The sequence below is a fragment of the Rosa chinensis genome, chromosome 2 (assembly GCF_002994745.2).
Source record: "Rosa chinensis cultivar Old Blush chromosome 2, RchiOBHm-V2, whole genome shotgun sequence".
In the NCBI taxonomy this organism is placed as follows: Eukaryota; Viridiplantae; Streptophyta; class Magnoliopsida; order Rosales; family Rosaceae; genus Rosa; species Rosa chinensis.
Window position 1 is genome coordinate 28024214 of NC_037089.1, and position 20991 is coordinate 28045204.

The 20991-nt window shown below is 36.9% G+C and overlaps 1 protein-coding gene and 1 pseudogene across 1 annotated transcript; both read right to left on the reverse strand.

Moving 5' to 3' along the window:
* Window positions 1-360: 360 nt before the first annotated feature.
* LOC112188981 lies at window positions 361-2278 on the reverse strand (annotated as a pseudogene).
* Window positions 2279-6206: 3928 nt separating this feature from the next.
* On the reverse strand, window positions 6207-14702 carry LOC121051952 (polygalacturonase-like). Its single transcript, XM_040515622.1, has 5 exons — window positions 14643-14702; window positions 7400-7783; window positions 6979-7268; window positions 6602-6830; window positions 6207-6425 (listed from the first exon to the last, which is right to left on the reverse strand). Exons 1-5 carry the CDS (start codon window positions 14700-14702, stop codon window positions 6207-6209), a joined length of 1182 nt encoding a protein of 393 aa, XP_040371556.1.
* Between the last annotated feature and the right edge of the window lie 6289 nt (window positions 14703-20991).

Below are 20991 nucleotides of genomic sequence, written 5' to 3' on the forward strand. Positions count from 1 at the left end.
AAAATCTACTTAAAAAAAACACCATAAACTATATCATGTACCGAAAATGTGTAACTTTAAAAATAAGGTAAACCATATGGAGCTTTCTTGTTTTCTTTTAGTTGTTTTGTTCTGCTATTGTAATTATGAAACTAACAAAAAACCAAAAAAAGTCGGCTTTTATATATTTAGGGTCTTAGTAAATTAGGTTTCTGATTCATATCAGTTTGCTTGGCTTAGTAGATTAATTGGTCTCTTTTGGACTGCTTGTTAACTTATTTTTTGCTTCAGCTTTTGTTTTGGGGACTATCCTTTGTGGTTTCATACTGGACGTACATGCTTCTTTAAAAAGTACGTAACAAAAGATTAAGCAAACAAAAATTCAAATCAACAGGTTTAATCTCACATTGATCTCTTACAACGTTAATTAATCAACTAGCAAATTTGCAAGGCCAGGCTCCAATAAGAACACCCAGTGGTGGTCAATGCCACAGGCTCAAGCAACTACATACGTCTTCATTTAGGCCATTGACCTATATATCGATCACACTTAAAACTTACAAAGGAATTTTATTATTTAATTTTATGTATAATCCTATATAGTTTAATTAGATTCAAACTGCATCCCTACAGACAACTTGTAGGTTGAACCGTACCCTCAGCCGTTCCACCGGCATGGCTACATGAAGCTTCGGCCGCTTGGTTCTTGTAATTGAGCTTCACATCATTCAATGTGATCTTGTTACAAGGATACTTTGAACTACAGTCGAATTTCACCGCAACTTCTGTTGCTGATGTCCCGTGGATGTCTTGATATGTCACATCGCTAATTTGAACTCCCGAAACCTATTCAAATAAAGCAATTCAATGGCAATTTTATCAAACAAGAAAAGAAAACATTGAAATCGTGAGATTTTGTACTATAATTGGGGAACCAAACTTAACTGTAACTTGATTTACGTAAGACCATAAGTGATTGATTGATAACTTACCTGACCAGGACAACCTTTCTCGCCAGGGCAGTAATTTTGATCAATGATGATAGGATTTTGGACATCGACCATCACAGCGTGTTGGAAAAGAATGTTCTTGGCAAACCCCGTGCTAGGTCTCCCCCATGATTTAATTCTCACACCATTTTGAGTACCAGTAAATGTAACAGTTTTCACTGTTACATTTTGCACACCATCCTCCTGCTGGTCCTTGCCTAGACTTCCAATGCTACACCAACCAAACCATTGCTAAATTCAGAAAGCAGATATTTAAAAAGAACTAGTAATGAATCTAAGATTGAAGTATAGCCTCTATATTTGCAATGTTATATATGTAAACTTTGATTAGGTTTAATTAATACTGCTGATCATGGAAGATATTACTCCGTACCTGATACCATGGCCTGGTCCACATGCAATGTTTTCGATCCACAAATTAGTGGTTCCAGGACCAATGGAGACACAGTCGTCACCGGTTGCAATTTTAGAGTCGAGAATAGTGACGCCCGAGGACTGTTGGACGTGGATTCCGTCGGTGTTTGGGCTGTTACCGGAGGCAGAAACCCTAACACCTTGCATTTTCACGTTGTTGCAGCCGTTGATGACTATGTGAAACATTTGGCTGTTTAGGGAGGTCAATCCGCTCACGACAATGTTGTTGGAGTTGGAAAACCCAAGCGTCTGCAATAGTCCACACATTAATAATATATAGAAGATAATTCGGGATATTTGTGTGATTTACACGATTCTAAACACGTAATGCTAGCTAGGTTGACCTTTGAAATTCTCACAAGCAAAAGAGAGAGCCTCAAGTAACTTACAGTTGCTCCGCTGGGCAACTATTGCCGTTGGCTTTGCAATCCCACAGACCAGTGCCTTGTCCATCAAGAATTCCACCCGAGATTGTAATCCCATTCACATGCTCAAACAAAAGCCAGTTACCGGCATTTCCTATGACCCGGTAATCCGACGGGGACACGAGTGTGCCGGCAATGCGAAATGTGATGGCTATGTTTTTACATGGTCCGCTGAAGACTGCATTGCGAAGCAAGAACCTTCCGGCCGGGACATAAATAACCGAGGGATTGGCCGAGGCACAAGCTTCGGCCCATGCAGAAAGGAAGGCTTTGATTGAGTCGGTCTGGCCGTCTGGTTTGGCTCCTAAATCGGCCACATTGTAAGTAACTGCAGTGGAGGCGCCGGAGTTTATGAAGAGAAAGAGGAGTGAGAGAAAAATGTGGCTTCTGGGATTCGCCATTGAGAGAGAGAGAGAGGCTTGGCTGGTTAATGAGTTGAAGGAGTGAAGGATGTGGTGGTATGGGTGGAGTTGATACGGTTTGAGATGTATTTATAGCAGCTGGTCTTGATTTTTATTCAATATTGAATTAATTTTGATAACATGCAATGACAGAAATTAAAACGCAAGCATGCGCCAGCGCCGAAATCACCTTTACTTAGGTTTTTACTGTATATTGCAGTTTGCAAAATGACTTTATGACATTTGTTTGATTCACTTGCTTGAATAACAAGGATCATTTCCTTCAATTCATGGTTCACTGCATCTTTCTTTTCGTAATTTTATTCGTCCCGTTTCAAACTTCTTCGAATTAAGAAAGCCTTCAGTTGTCATTCATGCTTTATAGTATTGTAATTATCTCTTGTAAAAACCAAAGATAGTGAATGAGTACAGAAGTTGACCATTTCAATTACAGAAGTACAGAGCTCGGTAAGATTTCTCTTGAACGGAAAAGCTAAAGTACTTTTTTGAACTCTTAATATTGCAAAAGAAAATTAATTCACCATTTACTTACATGAGAGACTACTTGATCAGTGTTCAGGGATAGGCTTCTCCTCCTTTATAAATGGCGGGATTATACTATTGCGTGATATATAGAACCATACATAGTAAAAAAATTCACTATTAAATAATAACTTCTAAAGTAAATTTCATAGAAAACTTAAAAACAAGAATCGTAGTATGTAAACATTTGTACCACTATGTATCCTTTTGATAAGTCAATCCTTATTCATTCACTACTGTTAACATTTTAAAATTTTTTTTTTTTTCCGAAGGCCCAGCTTAATCAAAGAAGCAAATTCGATCAGAATCCAGTAAACCGAGCGACTCGTTGTGAAACAATGATACACGTACTTGACTGATTAGTGTCAAACACTATACTAATGTTGTCTTAATCACCTATTTTGTGTTGAGTTTTGTCCAAAAAATTTCGATGCAATTAGTGATAAATTACTCACTTATAAGTTATATGTTATTTAGCCTTTTATTCTGAATTCTTATGAGTTTCTTGACTTTCTTCAATCTTCAGCAAGATTAAACTAACTTTCTCTCTTCCACACACACCGGCACATATATATAGCATGTGTGAATATTTCTAATAATTCTATCTTTTCTGGACCAACTCTCCCGTTATTGTGTACTTTCCAACCGTCCATGATCACGACCGATTGATTTGTATATAACATCATCAATGAATTCGTGAGTTAAGAATTGGATTGCTTGAACTTAAATAGAATGTGTCTACCACAAAAAAACAAAAAACAAAAATCTCTTAAATAGAATGTCAGAATTAATACAAGCAAAACCCTTAAAATTTATCGGCATTCTGTTACCTATAATTGCATGAGTATTGCATCATCTTTTTCCATGCATTAATCCCAATGTCCCTATCAGACATTATGCAAGATTCAAGCGTCGGCGAATCACAACCCCATATTCTTATTTTTTGGCCAACAGAAGCACATTAATTCCTTGTCTCTAAGAAAATTACTGTATAAAGAAACATTATTGTTCATAAAAATAATTATTGTATAATATAACTTCAAAACTCTGGAACCATCTAATTAAAGACTAAAAGCTCTTGTCTCTAGCTTTAACTTGTAACTGAAGAAACTGTAAAGAATTAATAAAAATTTGAGTAATTCATGAATTTATTTTTCATTTTATTATTTTGGTACGATCAAATGTAAGAAGGAACTTTTGCGCGATTTGCTTCCATGAGTTTACGGCATGATTTTAGGCGTCTCAAGCGTCCAACTAATTATACATACTTGGGAATTTTGTTGGTGGTCGTGGACTTCATATAGAGTTTAGCTGATTGATATATATGTTTCTTGCATTTGAATAACATGCTGGAAAAGATTTTGGATACATGCATTTAAATACCAGCGTAGAGGGAATAGTACATAATGATCGTGGCACACCATAAGTACATGTTCATATGATTGACTCATTTGCCAATTAGAATAAGGATGAAGGATATGGATTAAACTAGGGTTGCTTGTTCCTGGGAATTTTGTTTTGTTTGTGGCCATGTGATTATTGTTGACCTTTAGGCTTATACAAATGTAATATATATATATAAGTTAGGCATACCGTGTAATATATTCAACTTCCCACTAGCAACGTACTATTGCATGGCCAACCTAAAAAACTGTAACCAACTTAAAGTTCAACCATGCGTGATGCGTGTGTGTTTATATGTATGAGTACTCCAAATCAAACAACAAAAGACCCAATTACATTTCCAAAAAAAAAAAAACCCAATCAATTAAGTTCTAGTAAACTTATAAAATTATTGTACGGTCCAGGTTAATGTGATTGATCCGTATAAAAATTATTTTTATCTGATTAGTCTCTTTAATATAATTTTTTTTATTCACTTCATTGAAATCGACGAAAATATATTGACTCATACCACCACATAACAATGTCACATAGTATTTCAGTATTATAAAACAATTACTCAACAAACTTGAGGTCAAACTTCTTCTGTTTAATTCTGTAGATGATCTTCTCAGACCGATGTTCTACTCACTTCAATAACCTTATAGCAATTTCTCAATTGGGCAAGACTAGACAAATTTATAGTGTAATTGTGAGAACACGTACTAGCTAGCTATTGATTTCAATTTATCAAGTATATATTAGTTAGAATCCTCTCCCATCATATACAATGGGATAGAATCACACTAAACTCATAACTAATCTGGTATTGTCACATGCATGTACGTATAACAACTAACTTTGAATTCATCTATGGCCTGTGAATCCAATTGGAGCCCCCAGTAAGATATATGAAGTTAAAATATGCGACTAGAAACTTTTTGTAATTACATGCATTATATGGCAACCTCGTGATTTATTTCGACCATAAACTGATATGCTTTCGGCTAACTGGCTCATTTTGAAAGAGTTTTTTCCGCCTTGGTTGTTCACTTTGATCTTTTCCCAAGTTGCTTCTTTAGTTCTTTTCCATAATTGTTTTTAATAGTTGACGCAATTCGACCTTTACGTACTTAAATGTAAAACGAGATCGAACAAAGTAACAAACACACGTCTCATATCTAATCAAGAGGTTTATATTACTATTGCACGTAAATCGATCTTCAACCACACTAAGTTTGATCTCTTATACTACAGTACATGATACAAACACCAAGAAGGGGTTGATCACTTTGAACTTTGGAAAATCTAAATTAAATAGCAAATTTGCAAGGCCAGGCTCCAAGAGTCCAAGAACACCCAATGGGCGGCCAATGCCACAGGCTCAAGCAGTAAAGCTGCAACTGCTTCATTCAGGCCATTGACACACTAAACTAATTATAATCTTCCTATAGTATAATCTTCTTTTGTTTTGCACTGGAGGACCAATTCTGCATTTCCTTCTTTACTCCACCATGCAGGGGCGGAACCAGGATTTGACATCTGGAGGGGTCCAAACATATATGATATATAATATTAAAATTTCACAAAAAATTAATGTTTTGTATATTTCCCTTATAGAAGATGTTCATCTTCAAATCAAGCAAGATTCTATTTTATACATCTCCTAAACTCATATAAAGATTACAAATGTTCATGTGAAGAAAGTAATAACTTATTCATCAATTGCTTTACTTTTTCTTGGTAAATTAATTACTTTCTATTTTTCAAATAAAACAAATCAATTACTTTACTTATGTAGACATAAAGACCAATCAATTTAATAATTATGTTTCTTAATATAATTGATTAATTATTCAAATTGATTGGTTATGGAAGTTTTTGGGGGGTGTAATACTTAAATTAAGCCTATGTTTAATATTAATAAGGTAAATAAGTAACTAAAATTGAAGTATACCAAAAATTCTTGGGGGGGGGGGGGACCCCTTCGGGCTCCGCCCCTGACTCCATGAGATTCAAACCAATATGAGGAGCTGTGTTTCCATCTTAGCCTACAAACAACTTGTCGGTTGAACCATACCCACAGCTGTTCCACCGGCATGGCTGCATGAAGCTTCGGCTGCTTGGTTCTTGTAACTGAGCTTCACATCATCCAGTGTGATCTTGCTACAAGGGTACCTAGAACTACAGTCGAATTTCACAGCAACTTGTGTTGCTGATGTGCCGTGGATGTTTTGATATGTCACGTCACTAATTTGAACTCCCGAAACCTATTATTTTAAACAGAACAATGAAAACAATTATCAAATGAAAGAGGGAAAAAAGAGGAATGACAAAGGGACATTTAAAGAACAAGAAGCTAGTATTTGAGAATATATGACTAGCTGGTTGGGAAGTAAACTTCATTGTAATTCAATTTATACAAGAGTCGTAAACAATATCTCACCTGACCAGGGCACCCTTTTTCGCCTGGGCAATAATTTTGATCAATAACGATCGGATTTTGGACATTGAACATGACAGCATGTTGGAAAAGAATGTTCTTAGCAAACCCAGTACTGGGTCTTCCCCATGATTTGATTCTCAGACCATTTTGAGTACCTGTAAATGTAACAGTTTTGACCGTTACATTTTGCACTCCATCCTCCTCCAGGTCCTTGCCTAAACTCCCAATGCTGCATCAACCAAACCAATTAATGCTAAAATAACAAACAAACCAAAAGCTCAAGTATTCTACGATATATATTATAGTACTATAACATGTATTTTTTTTACAAATTATGCATCTAATTTGATTAGGTTGAATTACATGCATATTCGCACTTGATTCCATGGCCGGGTCCACATGCGACGTTTTCAATCCATAGATTAGTTGTTGCCGGACCAATTGAGACACAGTCGTCACCGGTTGCAATCTTAGAGTCGAGAATAGTGACGCCCGAGGACTTTTGGACGTGGATTCCATCGGTGTTTGGGCTGTGACCAGAGGCAGAAACCCTAACACCTTGCACTTTCACATTGTTGCAGCCGTTGATGACTATGTGGAACATTTGGGCGTTTAGGGATGTCACTCCACTCACGACAATGTTGTTCGAGTTGGAAAACTCCAGTGTCTGCAAACAGTCCATATAAAACATAGAGAAATTAAATCCTATATACAGGACATTTTATAGGGAAATGATAGGTTGAACTTTAAGATTCCTCATCCCAAGCAAATAAAGAATGTACGGTTCAAGAAACTTACAGTTGCTCCACTGGCGCAAACCTTGCCGGAGGCCTTGCAATCCCACAAACCAGTGCCTTGACCGTCAAGAATTCCACCGGAGATGGTAACCCCATTCACATGCCTAAAGAAAAGCCAGTTACCAGCATTTCCTATGACCTGGTAATCTGAAGGGGCGACGAGTGTGCCAGCAATGCGAAACGTGATGGCCCTGTTCTTGCATGGCCGGTTGAAAATCGCATTGCGAAGCAAGAACCTTCCGGCTGGGACATAAATGACCGAGGGCTTGGCCGAGGCACAAGCTTTGGCCCATCCAGACAGGAAGGCCTTGGTTGAGTCAGTTTTGCCATCTGGTTTGGCTCCTAAATCGGCCACATTGTAAGTGACTGTAGTTGATACTGTTAGCTTTATGAGAGAGAGAAAACTGAGATATTTTCACTAACAACTTTGTGAATATCGGTAATTGTTTGTTACAATGGAAAGAGAGATATTTATATACATTTCCAGATGCATGATAGTGTGCCACGTGTATCACAACTGTAGGGCACTAACTAACCAGCTAATGTAACATGCAGGCATCCCTAACTAACTAATTAACACTAATTAACACCAATTAAGCTTGTTAAACTGAGAAAACAAATGAGAAGGACTTTCTTCTGTTAACACCCCTCCTCAGCTTGATGGGAGGGTGTGAGCATCAAGCTGGAACAGAGATAAAGATGTTGAGGGGAGCAGAGACCTTTGGTGAATAAGTCAGCGAGCTGTTCTTGAGATGTGACAAACTTCAGTCGAATAGAGCCAGCCTTGACTTGTTCCCTAGTGAAGTGAACATCAACCTCAATGTGTTTAAGTTTTGAATGATACACAGGATTTGTAGCAAGGGCTAATGCAGAGATATTATCACAATGAAGTGTAGGAACACTATCCAAATGCAAATGAAGATCTGTGAACAAATGCTGCAGCCAAAGAAGTTCAGAAGATGTATCTACCATGCTTCTGTATTCTGCTTCTGTGGAAGACCTTGAGACAACAGTTTGTTTCTTGCTACACCATGAAATAGGAGACTGATTAAGAAGGATAACAAAGCCTGTAGTTGATTTCCTGTCATTTGGATCACCAGTCCAGTCTGCATCATAAAAAGCATGAAGATGAAATTGAGGATTGGAAAAATCACCCCTCCTGAAAAGAATACCATGATTAACAGTTCCTTTAATATATTTGAGAATGCATTTCACAGAATGAAGATGAGCCTCTGTTGGGGAGTGAAGAAACTGACACACAGAATTAACACTATAAGCAATGTCAGGCCTTGTAAATGTAAGATACTGCAAGCAACCAGCAAGGCTTCTGAAGTGAGGTATGTCAGATGCACCTAAGAGAGTACCTCCATCTTTGTATAATTTGACACCAGATTGACAGGGAGTTAAGTGTGTGTGACAATCATCTAGGCCTGCTTTATGTACAAGTTCTGTACCATACTTTTGTTGAGAAACAAATAGACCATCATGCTTATATTGAATTTCCAATCCTAGAAAATAGTGTAAATCACCAAGATCTTTCATATCAAACTCTGCTTGAAGTTGTTGCTTAATTTCTGATATGAGAACTTCACTATTACCAGTGATTATAATATCATCAACATAGAGTAGAAGATACACCCTGGAACTGCCAGTGATTTTGACAAAAAGTGATGGATCTGCATAAGAACACACAAAGCCTAGAGAAGGGAGAAATTGTGTAAAACGTTCATTCCAGGCTCTTGGAGCTTGCTTGAGACCATAAAGTGATTTATGAAGTTTACAAACATGATGAGGATAACTGGCATTTTCAAAGCCACTAGGCTGAACCATGTAGACTTCTTCATTGAGAATACCATGTAGAAATGCATTTTTGACATCCATCTGATGAAGTTTCCAACCTGAATAGGCAGCTAGACTTAGAATAAGCCTCACAGTAGTATGTCTGACAACAGGTGAGAAGGTTTCATCATAGTCCACTCCATATTCCTGTGAGAAACCTTTGGCAACCAACCTAGCCTTATGCCTAGCCACAGAGCCATCTGCATTCTTTTTAACTTTAAAAATCCACTTACATGAAACTAAGTTTTTATCAGGTGGTAATGGAACCAAACTCCAGGTCTGCTGCTTCATAAGAGCATCATACTCTTCTTGCATTGCATTTTTCCAGATAGGACTTGTAAGAGCAATTTTATAGTTATGAGGTTCAGCAGTAGACAAATCAGTTGATTTAGCTTGAAGAATAGAAAGAAAGCACTTTTTCTTTAGTATGCCTCTTTTGCTTCTTGTAAGCATAGTGTGATCATTAACAGTAGGATTAGTGAGTCCTTGAACTGGGTGCAGGATATTAGTTTCAGAGACTTGAGCTGTAGGCCTAGCCTGATCACAATCTAAGACAAGAGAAACAAAACCATTTCCTGGTTGTGTGTCAAGTGTAACATTACCAGAAGTTTCTCCAAAATTGATGACAGTGTTATGATCAGTACTAAAAGCTGGAACTTCATGTGATAACATGTCAGGTGAGTGATTAGCTAATGAGCCTGAGTGATTTGGTGATACAGTATGTACAGGTGAAGCAGACATATATTCAACATGCATACTATTTGCAGTGGTAGTAGATGAGTCATTAGTAGTTGCAGAACAAGGTACAGAATCAGAAGATACCTGAGTAGTTGTGGTGATGTTTTGGACAAGTGCAGGCTAGTGTTGATGCTGAGGAGACTGAGTAAGAGTTGAGTAAGGATTGAAGGAGGATGTTGGTGAAGTAGATAACCCTGTGGACTTCTGAGCAGCATATGGAAAATTATTTTCTTCAAAAAAATACATGTCTTGAAATGATGCATTTCTTGCTTACTGGATTGTAACATATATAACCCTTGTAACCTGCTACAAAACCAATGCATATGCACTTTACTGTTTTGGGTTGCAGCTTGTTACTGCTGTGAGTGCTCTTAAGAGGATAGCAGCCACAGCCAAAAACTCTGAGAATTTCTAGAGATGGAACCTTCTTGTATAATTGTTCAAATGGAGACTTCATCTTTAATGCAGGAGTTGGCATTATGTTTATTAGATAGGCTGCAATTGCACATGCATGATACCAGAAAATAGAGGGCATATGAGCAGCTTGAAGTAGAGTAACAGCAGTTTCTCTAATATGTCTGTTTTTCCTTTCTGAGATGCCATTTTGCTGTGGTGTATAAGGACATGAAACCTGATGAATAATACCTTGCTTAACATAAAATCCTTGAATTTATTTCCTGTATATTCACCTCCACATCACTTCTGAGGCACTTAATGTGAACAGAGAATTGAGTGCTAACAAAAACACACAGAGACTGAAAATAGCTGAGCACTTCAGTTTTATTTCTCATTGGAAAAATCCAGGTATACCTGGTACTAGAGGTGGCAAACGGGCCGGCCCGGCCCATTTTAAGCGGGCCTAGTCGAGCTTCGTGCCGTGCTTGGGCCGGCCCATTTATTATAGTGCCGGGCTCGTGCCGGCCCATTTACATAAACATTAAGCCCGGCCCGGCCCATGGGCCGAGCCCATATCGTGCCGGGTTAATAACGGGCCGTGCTCGTGCCTACCCACTATAAAGCACGATTTTAAAATCTTAATTTGAACAAATAAAAATTAATTTTATTTAACTATTTAGAAAATTAAAATAAATTAAGTTCTACAATGTTTTTCTTAATCTTAGCTTTTTAAGATTAGATTTCTTATAATTTTTTATATTCCACAATAAGAAAGAAATAAAGAAAAAAAACTCAAAATATATTGTTTTTAGTATATTATTGTGAGATTAATCTTTATTAATATAATGAAGATTTAGTATCTATTATTCTTTCCTTCATTCTATAGTTGTATTATTATGAGATTAATCTTTATTAATAAACATATATTTAATATTTAGAAAAAAATACTTATGTCAAAACAAAGATATAATGTTTTGTTTCATTATTTTGACAATATAAAAGAAAGCATTGGTGGAATTGTCATGAGATTTTAAATAAAAATGTCTCATATTCAAATCTCATCATTGTAGTTTTTTAATATTTTTAAAAACAAAATGAAATTTTGTGTTTGTAACGGGCCGGCCCACAATATATCGTCCTCGGGCGGGGCTGGGCCAATGGGCCAATATTCTTAGGCCCAGCCCGACCCGTTATTCTAACGTGCTCGGGTCGTGCCGGGCCACTAACGGGCTTGGGCCGTTCCGGGCCGCTTTTAAGAGTGCCGGGCCCGTGCCGTGCTCGTGCTTAGTAGCCCGTTTGCCACCTCTACCTGGTACAATCATCAATGAAAAGTACAAAATACTTGAATCCGTCTACAAAAACATAAGTGATGGTCCCCATACATCAGAATGCACAATTTCAAATGGAACCTCACTCCTAGTAACTGAGTGAGTAAATGGTAATCTATGAAATTTCCCTAGTAAACAGGCTTCACACACTGATGAGTCTTGCTCTGATGTGCAAGAAATATTGCACTTATTTAGCGTACTTTGAACAATTTCATTTGCAGGATGTCCAAACCTTTGATGCCACAAGGATTGCTTGACCATTCTTCCAAGATATGCAGACTGATTTGAAGAACTGATCTTATTGCTAGTTGAAGCTGCTTGATTTTGATGTTTCTGGATATACAGTGGCAAATCAAAAGGTATTGGATACAATCCTTGCTTACTCAGTCCCTTGTACAACACCTGACCCAGCACTTTGTCCTGTATCACACACATAAACTCATCAAACCACACAGAGCAGTTATTTTGTTTACACAACTGATATATAGACAGTAAGTGAGCAGCAAGTTCAGGTATGAGTAGCACATTGTCAAGTTTCAACATTCCCAGCATTGTGCTACCTATATGAGTAATATTTAAGTGTTTACCATTACCAACTTGAATAGTGTCAGATGCATTGTATGGAGCAACATTGTTGAGCAGCTGAATTTCATTTGTCATATGATTGGTAGCACCTGTGTCAGCTAGCCAGAACTGAGGTGATGTGTTTGTTGTAGCAAGCATTGCAGTCCCTTGTTGTGGAGTATTCTGATTCATTTGGACTTGTTGTTGATTAGATTGTTGTTGACCTGGAAATCCAATCAAGTAGTAGCATCTGTCTGCAGTGTGATTAGGCTTATTGCAGTATTGACAATTACCAATATTCATGTTGCCTTGAACACCCTAAAAGTTAGACAAGGTTCTGCAGGTCTTTGCACCATGACCATTCTTCCCACAAAGTTGACAAGCAAAGTTGTTGTTGCCTGTATTGCTACCATTTGGCCTGAAGAAGGAGTTAGTCATTGTACCAGAGGTGAACTGATTGTTGAAGTTCCCATTTCTGTTACCACCATTGCCAAACTGATTGTTGTTTCTGATATTGCCAATATTGTTATTGAACCTTGCATTCTGATTTCCAAAGGGTGGTCTTCCTGCATAAAAGCCAGTCATAGCAGTACTAGGATCTTTCATAGTGAAGGAATTGAAGTAGCCATAGGGAATAGCTGGTATGGGAACATAGGGAGCATGAGTTACTCCTTGAGTGGTAGACAAAGGTGCAAAACCAGGTGGAGTTAATGGTGTAAAGGCCTGAGAGATGGATTTTGCACCAGTATGGCTTGAGGTGTTGTTTGATGTAGAAGCTTCTGATTTTCCCTTGGCAACCATTGCAGTAAGAATGACATTTGAGGCAGATTGATTCTCAGTTTCAATATCAATTTCAGCTGCTTTGAGTAGTGTTTTTAGTTCACCAATAGAGCAGCTCACAAATTGAGCCCTGATAACTGTTTTGATTGTTGCATATTCAGATGATAAGCCTCTAAGTACTGTAACTACAATATCTTCATCATCAATAAACACTCCAACTGTTTCCAAAGCATCTCTTGCAGCCTTGATCTTGTCCATGTATCCTTCAATGTCATCACTGCCTTTCTTTAAATTCTGCAAATTTGACTTAAGTTGCAAGATATTCTGACTATTTGGTGCAGCAAACTTGAGTTTGAGCCTTGACCACATCTCTTGAGCAGATTTGCTCCCAACAGCACACGACATAGCCACAGGACTTAGAGTTTGGCCAATCATATTGACTATACTCTGATCTTGAATCTTCCAATTAACATACTCAGTAGATGCAACACCAGTGACACCATCAGTATATTGAGCAGGACATGGAGTTGAGCCATCAACATATCCATATAGGTTTTGACCTCTGAGAAAGGACTCCAATCGAAACAGCCATGTAGGATAGTTTGATTCATCAAGCAGAATATTTGGCAGATACACAGTAGTTTGAGTAGTGATGGTGCGAGCTTGAGGTGTAGACCCAGCCATAATGTGTATTTATGAAAAACACAGAAATCAAGTAACAATTTTATGCTTGCAAGGCTTTAGGAGCAGTGAATCTTCCTCAAATAACAATTTATTTCTCAAATTGATATAGGCTAGGGTTTCATAACCACACAAGAATCACACTCTTCAAATCATTTCTTCACAGTCTTTATATCACAGTTTCTAAACCACATGAACCAAATCTCAGACAAATAAGCACAAACCTTAGTAATTTCTGTAAAAGACTACTAGTTATACTTCTCATCAAGCTTTGAAACCTCAATATCACATCACCATCACAATCTTTCAAGATTTAGGGTTTTGAAACCTCAACAATATCACAGATTTGCGAAATTTTCCTTCGTTTTAGTAATTGCAACCAGAATCAAAGTAAATCAACCACAATACACACAAGATCTCAAGCTTCGAAGCAAAACAATTTCAACTTCCAGTAGATTCTTCAAGAAAATTGTAGATGAACATGTTCAAAGAAGTAAAGCACTTATCTTTGATAGCAGAATCAAACGTAGAATCAAGATGAGCAGAGAGAGGAGAGAAATGAAGACGAAGCAAGTTGAAGAAGCACGAGAATGATAACCAAAACCTAGGTCGTGACCTGAGCTCGTGATACCATGTTAGCTTTCTGAGAGAGAGAAATAGAAGAGAGAAAATTGAGATATTTTCACTAACAACTTTGTGAATATCGGTAATTGTTTGTTACAATGGAAAGAGAGATATTTATATACATTTCCAGATTGCATGATAGTGTGCCACGTGTAGCACAGCTGTAGGGCACTAACTAACCAGCTAATGTAACATGCAGGCATCCCTAACTAACTAATTAACACTAATTAACACCAATTAAGCTTGTTAAATGGAGAAAACAAATGAGAAGGACTTTCTTCTGTTAACAGATACGGCTGAGTTTATGAAGACGATAAAAAGTGAGAGAAAAATGAGGCTTATGGGATTTTCCATTGAGAGAGAGAGAGAGAGAGATGAGTTGGAGTGAAGGATGTGGTGGTGAGGAAGTTGAAACGGTTTTAACTATATTTATAGGCACTGCTGGTTTGGATCTTTTGCTTCTTTCCATCTTCGAAATTTGGATGACATGCAATACCTGAAAATAAACAAAAAATTAAAACGCAAGCAAGCGACGCCGAAATGACGTTTACTTAGGTTATTACTGTATAAATGCTTTTGATTATTTTGATCAGCAGCAATTCTCTTGCTTGAATCGCAAGTCGTTTCTTTCACTGTACTTTCAATGCATTTCAACTGTCATATATTTATTTATTTTGTTTTAAAATCTTCCTCTAATTCATTCTATTAGAGAATGTTGCTTTTATATATATTATTGGCATTCAGGCTATCTCAATGATCTCTTGAAATACCGAAAGCAAGATGAAGATTTTTTGTTTGAACTATTATTTTTTTGAAAAAGCTAATGCATCAATATATATCAACTCAGAGACTGAAGCAATAATAAATAAGAATTTCAAGGTGATACAGCAATTACAAATTTCTACTTCAAGAACTTCCAACCTCATAACTTTCTCTATTATAACCGCAACCATATTATAAATGCATTGCATTATAATCTATAATCCGTTATACAAGGGTCAAAAACATTATCCGACCACCAAATTGTACTGTTTTTTAATTTTCAAAGCTAAAGAATCCAAAAGTTTGAAGTTATGTGAAATTTTATTAAGCTGGCTTCATGAAAATATGAGAGTTTTTCCTTGAAGTTAGCTAAAGTGATAATGGAAGGTGAGAAACTTGGCTTGGATTAACTTATTGAGTAATGCTAGGTGAACTATCTTTTGGGGAACTATTTAGAGCCCACCTTAGGTGGTAACTTATGTGGCATATCCATATCATCAAAGCATAATTTCTGACTTTTATGTTTCTATGTTTTCTTAATTACAATTTTTTTTTTTTTTACTTTCTTGATTTTATCATTTAAAACCTTTTTTCTTTTTCTTTGTGAGATTATTTGGGCAACGTCTTCATCTATTAGACGTTGTTTTCTTTTCTCCTCCTCTCACCCCTCCTCAACCCTCTCACCTCTTCTTTAATTGATCAACATCTTCTCAATTTGATATCGGTTTCCTCACAAGCATCATCAACAAACACTCTACCTAAATGTGGTTTGTTCTTTTTCTTTTTTTTTTTCCTGAGTATGATACACGAATAGCATAGCTTGTTTGGAATTAGGATTTGATCAATACATTCTCGATCTGATTTTAGTTTCCTTGCAAGCGCTGCTAATAGAGCCTTTGCCCATTCTAATCGTGGTTAGTTAGTTTTTTTTTTTTTCCTTCTTTTTAGTGAAATCACGAATAAAATGTGTGTGCGTGTGTGTGTGTGTGTGTGTGGGGGGGGGGGGGGGGGAGTGGATTTGAGATGGCATTGATCAAATTAAAGAGGAGGTGAGAAGATGACAAGGTCTAATGCAGACGTCTCACATACCAGATCAGAAAGAAAAAGAATAGGGTATAAAAGATATTTTCAAGAAAGTAAAAAAAAAAAAAGGAATTTTCATAATTGCAAAAAATAAAAATATGAAAAGATAGAAATTATGCTATGATAATATGGATATGCCACCTAAGGTGGTTCACCTAGCATTACTCAACTTAGTTAGAAGTTCGACATCCTCCAATGTGACTAAACAAGAAGAGGAAAAAATTTGATGATGCCTAGACGGTGAACACATTAGCCTCTCCTCTGTCCTCACACCTCGGCCTTGATTCGCACAGACATGTCTACCTTGTCTGAATTTTTCTAGCTACTATTACCAATCGAAGAAGCAAGCAGCGGACGTTCTCTGTCGTTCCCTAAAAGCAGGCTCCTCCTAACCGTCTTCAACTTTATTGCTTGATCGTTAAGGAATGGAATGATCATGGATATGAAGGACCCCACGTACATTAATTGAGCCCCCATTCTGTATACGTAGCCATCCTGTTTAAGTGTTTCCGTTGGTTTCTTCGCGAGTATATCTTCACTTTTTTAGGTTTGAGTTTGGCTAATGATGCACACAGTCAATCTTTCCCAAATCTAAAAGGTTACTGCCTAACGATATCATCAAGCAACTTCTTGCATACTTTCACTTTTCATCTTAACGACCAGATGCAAGCTAGCTTGTTTGGCCGTTTATCTGCTTAGCTTGATATAGACGTACATTGTTCAGATTAGATGTACATATTTGCATCACAAATCACAGTACCTAACTGAATTACATTACGTCGTGAAACAAGTCTAAGAGTTGGTTTTCCTATCATTTGAATTTTGATTTAGTACTATAAAATGTAAAATCAAGTATGAAACTGTTGGTTCTACTAGCTAGAATAGTTTCTACGTAGAAAGATTCAAACTCGATGTATCATGTGATACTATCGTGAGAAACAAGAAATCTAATCTAAAATCATATGATAACAAGTAAAAAGATCGAATACAGAACATTTTGGTGCAAATTAAACTGGTGGGTTTCACATATATTCTTAAGACACATCATATACTACACACAGTATATCCTGCTTGTACTCGATCACCCACTTAATTAGTTAATTATGTAGAAATAATTCCACTATCATCATTGTGCTATTATATGCATGCCATTCAATGCAAGAATTCGTCTATGAAGTGAATTTTTTAAGAATTCGATCAGTAGCTTGAATTCAAAGGAACTAATTTGTTCGAAATATAGATGAACACCCTGAGGATTTATGGGCATTTTGTCTCCTACTTATTTATTGCATAAACAATTCTCTTTCATATTCCCAGAAGACATTATTCTATATAACCGGATTTCGATTCAGCAAATGATCACTATGCATATATATTCTTATTTCTTCGTCAACAAAAGCATGCACATCAATAACAAGGCAAACCTGATCACGGTTTGACTTCCTGTTCCTCTTGGATTGCGTCAATCGCTCAAGTGAAGTAGTGCAATTATGAAGAACCTAGCTCTTCAATCATATCTGCGCCAACTAAGGGTACTGGTCCTGCTCGCTTTGGTTTCATCTGTCCACATTCTTCCCTTCGGCTTGATTACGAACGAAGAAAGAGGCTTAAGGAGCAGTGCTAACCGTGTGTTACAGGCCGCAGAAGTGAAATGCAGAGTAAATGCTTCTTTTTCTCTTTTCCCTAAGTTTATATAGAAGAATAATATAATCATTTTGTTGGATCCGCACGGTTACAATACCTTGTTGAGCCTCCAATCCTCGATCCGTTTATTAAAGAATATATTGTTTTTCATGCATACATATAACTTCTGCTTTTCAGTCTTTGCTTTGCTTCCATGAGTTTAATGCATGATTTGGGGCTTCCACATGCTACATGCAGAATTGTTATGTTTTGACTTGACTATCATTATATGAACTTTTAAATGGATCAATAAGTTTTTTTTTTTTTGCAGGAATCAATACAACACTAGACTAAAAAATTCAGCTACAAAAAAGAAATAATCCCAAACTAAATAAATCAAGAAAGACTCCAAAGGTCAAAATCAAGTAAGCTCAAACTCATAACCTTCTAAACAGGACCTCAATAAGGGGGAGAACGCATCAGCTTTAGCTACAGTGCCACAAAGAATGTTCAACTAAGCTGCTGCATGATCTGACAAGAACGTAAGATCTTGAGTATCGATTTCAAAACATTCAAACATCTTTAAACCAAAAACATAAAGAAGAAGAAGAAGTCTGGCACCTCCTCTTCATCATATATAGTGAAAATCATGGCTTCAATTGGTCTCTCTTTATTGTGTAAGTTGTGTCTGATTGGTATATTAGCTTCGATCTTTAATTTTCATTTTTTTTATTCAAGAAAAAAGAAGCTTATCATATGCAAAGTGTAAATATTGAAAAAAGGTTTTGAACTTGGAACCTGATCACGTAACATCATGAATGTAATATCCATTGCAAAATCAATGTTAAAACTAGGAGTAGTTCTATGATTGTAATAAGAGAGAAAATTCTAGAATTCGTAATCCTATTCGGAATAGTTTTCCTTATATCATTAGAATATGTACTTTGTAATCCCTATATATAGAGCTCCTATTATCAATAGTGGAACACACAATTCTCTCTACAATCTATCTTGCATCCTATTTCCTTAAACACGTAATCAGCACGAGCTCTAACCCTGAAATCAAAAGCCAAAATTTTTCTACAGAGCATCCTGCTGTGCAACACCAAACCCTAGGAACCCATACGCACCATCCTTGGCCGTGCGCACCACTTCCATCGCTGCAAGTCCTCCTCCTCCTACATCATCTTCAAGTTCAAGATCAAGACCAAGAAGAAGAAAAAAAAAGAAATCCAAGTAAGTATTTTCATTAAAGTTCATACTTTCCGCACATTAATTTTATCTTTTTTTTTTTTTTTTTTTTTTTTTTTTTTCAGGGACTTGCAACCTCCCTTGTTCTACATCCCACCTTTCTGTAACGTGGGTTAAAAGCGGAATCGTGGGGATTCACGCTATACGAACTAAGAGCGTTCGTAAGCATCGATTTATACAAACTAAGACCGTTCATAGACTTCGGACTAAGAGTGTTCGTAAGCATCGATTTTGACCATACAAACATCATTGTTTCGGTCTAATCCAAATTTCTTGGAAATCGATTTCTTGGTAGCATTAAGGCTTGGAAATCTTAATATTAGTTTTCGTGGAAGCATTGACTCCAAAACTAATCTGTTCTTGTTTCTCCTTTTTAGGATGTCAAACTTGAACGAGCTCGATTTTACTCCATTGGATTCTACTGGCACGGGATATTTCATGTGGGCTCATAATGTTGAGCTCCACCTAATTACCCTTTATTTATTGCCAACAATCCAAGAGCCCTGTTCTGAAGGAACCGCTCAAGACTCTCAAACTGAGATAGATAATTCCAGGGTACTTACCTGATGAAGCACCACATAGAGATGACACTCCAGTTTGAGTACATGAATGAGGATAGCATTAAAAACCTTTGGGTAACGCTTTGTGAACGTTTTAGTAAACATTCACCATCTTCCAAACTTAGAAGCATGATGGAATAATCTCCGCTTCTCTAAATAGTTATGGAATATTGTTCGGAAGCTCTCCGCATCAGATTGATGCATGTCTGTGGAAAAACTATCACAGAAGAACAATTGATTGAGAAAACCCTAACTACCTTCCCCGTCAGTGAATTAAGATTCTCTGAATTCTATCGAATCTTAATCAAATGAAGAACGGATCACAAATCTCCATCAGCTAATTGGAGCTATGGCTTGTGTTGAAAGGCACAACCACGAATTTGTGAATAGAGAATATGGTAGGCCTCAAGATGGCTACCATGAGCACTGTTCAATGGGTAGAAGAAGTCGCCATGGACGATATGATCCATATGATCAACATGCTCAAGAAGGTAATCGCCAAAATTGGCGAATACATGACCAAATGAGTCATGACTTTGAGGGTATAGAGGTTGGACACCATGGCACCACTTTTGGCTATGGTAACACTATTCCAATGCCAATGGTCCTAGGGACCATGTATATTGCGTCAATACACCTCAATCAAGAGAGTATCCTCTACATTATGTTTTATGGAGTATCTGATCAATGGTGATCAAAACATCGAGTTATGGAAGACTTTAAATCTGGCGATGAAGATAAAATGTCGCAGATTTTTCGTATAGTCTTTTATTTTCCAAGAATTATGTAATGGCACTTATGCCTTAAATCAATAAATGACAATTGCCTTAACTCTTTTTCACCAGGCTCACCCAATTAAGTATGATGTCTAGGAAACTAGTTGAGATTAGTGATACTTAAGCTAGCTTTGCTCCACCGACATCTCTTCTTACTTTCTTGGTCATGTTTAACTGGAGTTACCGAAAGGATTGAGTGACTACGATTTGTCTACAGTTTGATCTTTATTTTGGATTAGATTTTTGTCCAAAAATTTTGATGCAATCATTGTCTATTATTAATAAAGTATCGATTATTCTATTTCATGTCTTGGACATATCTTAAATTCGAACTTTATTATTTCAAAGATATAAGAGCCAATGGTTTTATGTGGAAACACATTGTGAGAATGGACAAGAGTTCTTTTTCATCACCTCTAATGACTACGGACATATACGAGTCTTAGAGAAACTAATGTGTCACTCTAGTAGGTTATATGTAACCACTATTCAAGTAATTATGTCCAATGACGTCATAAGAGATGATCTTTGAGATATCGACACATATACGCTTTGACATGACTATTTGGGACACCCAGGTCATGATAT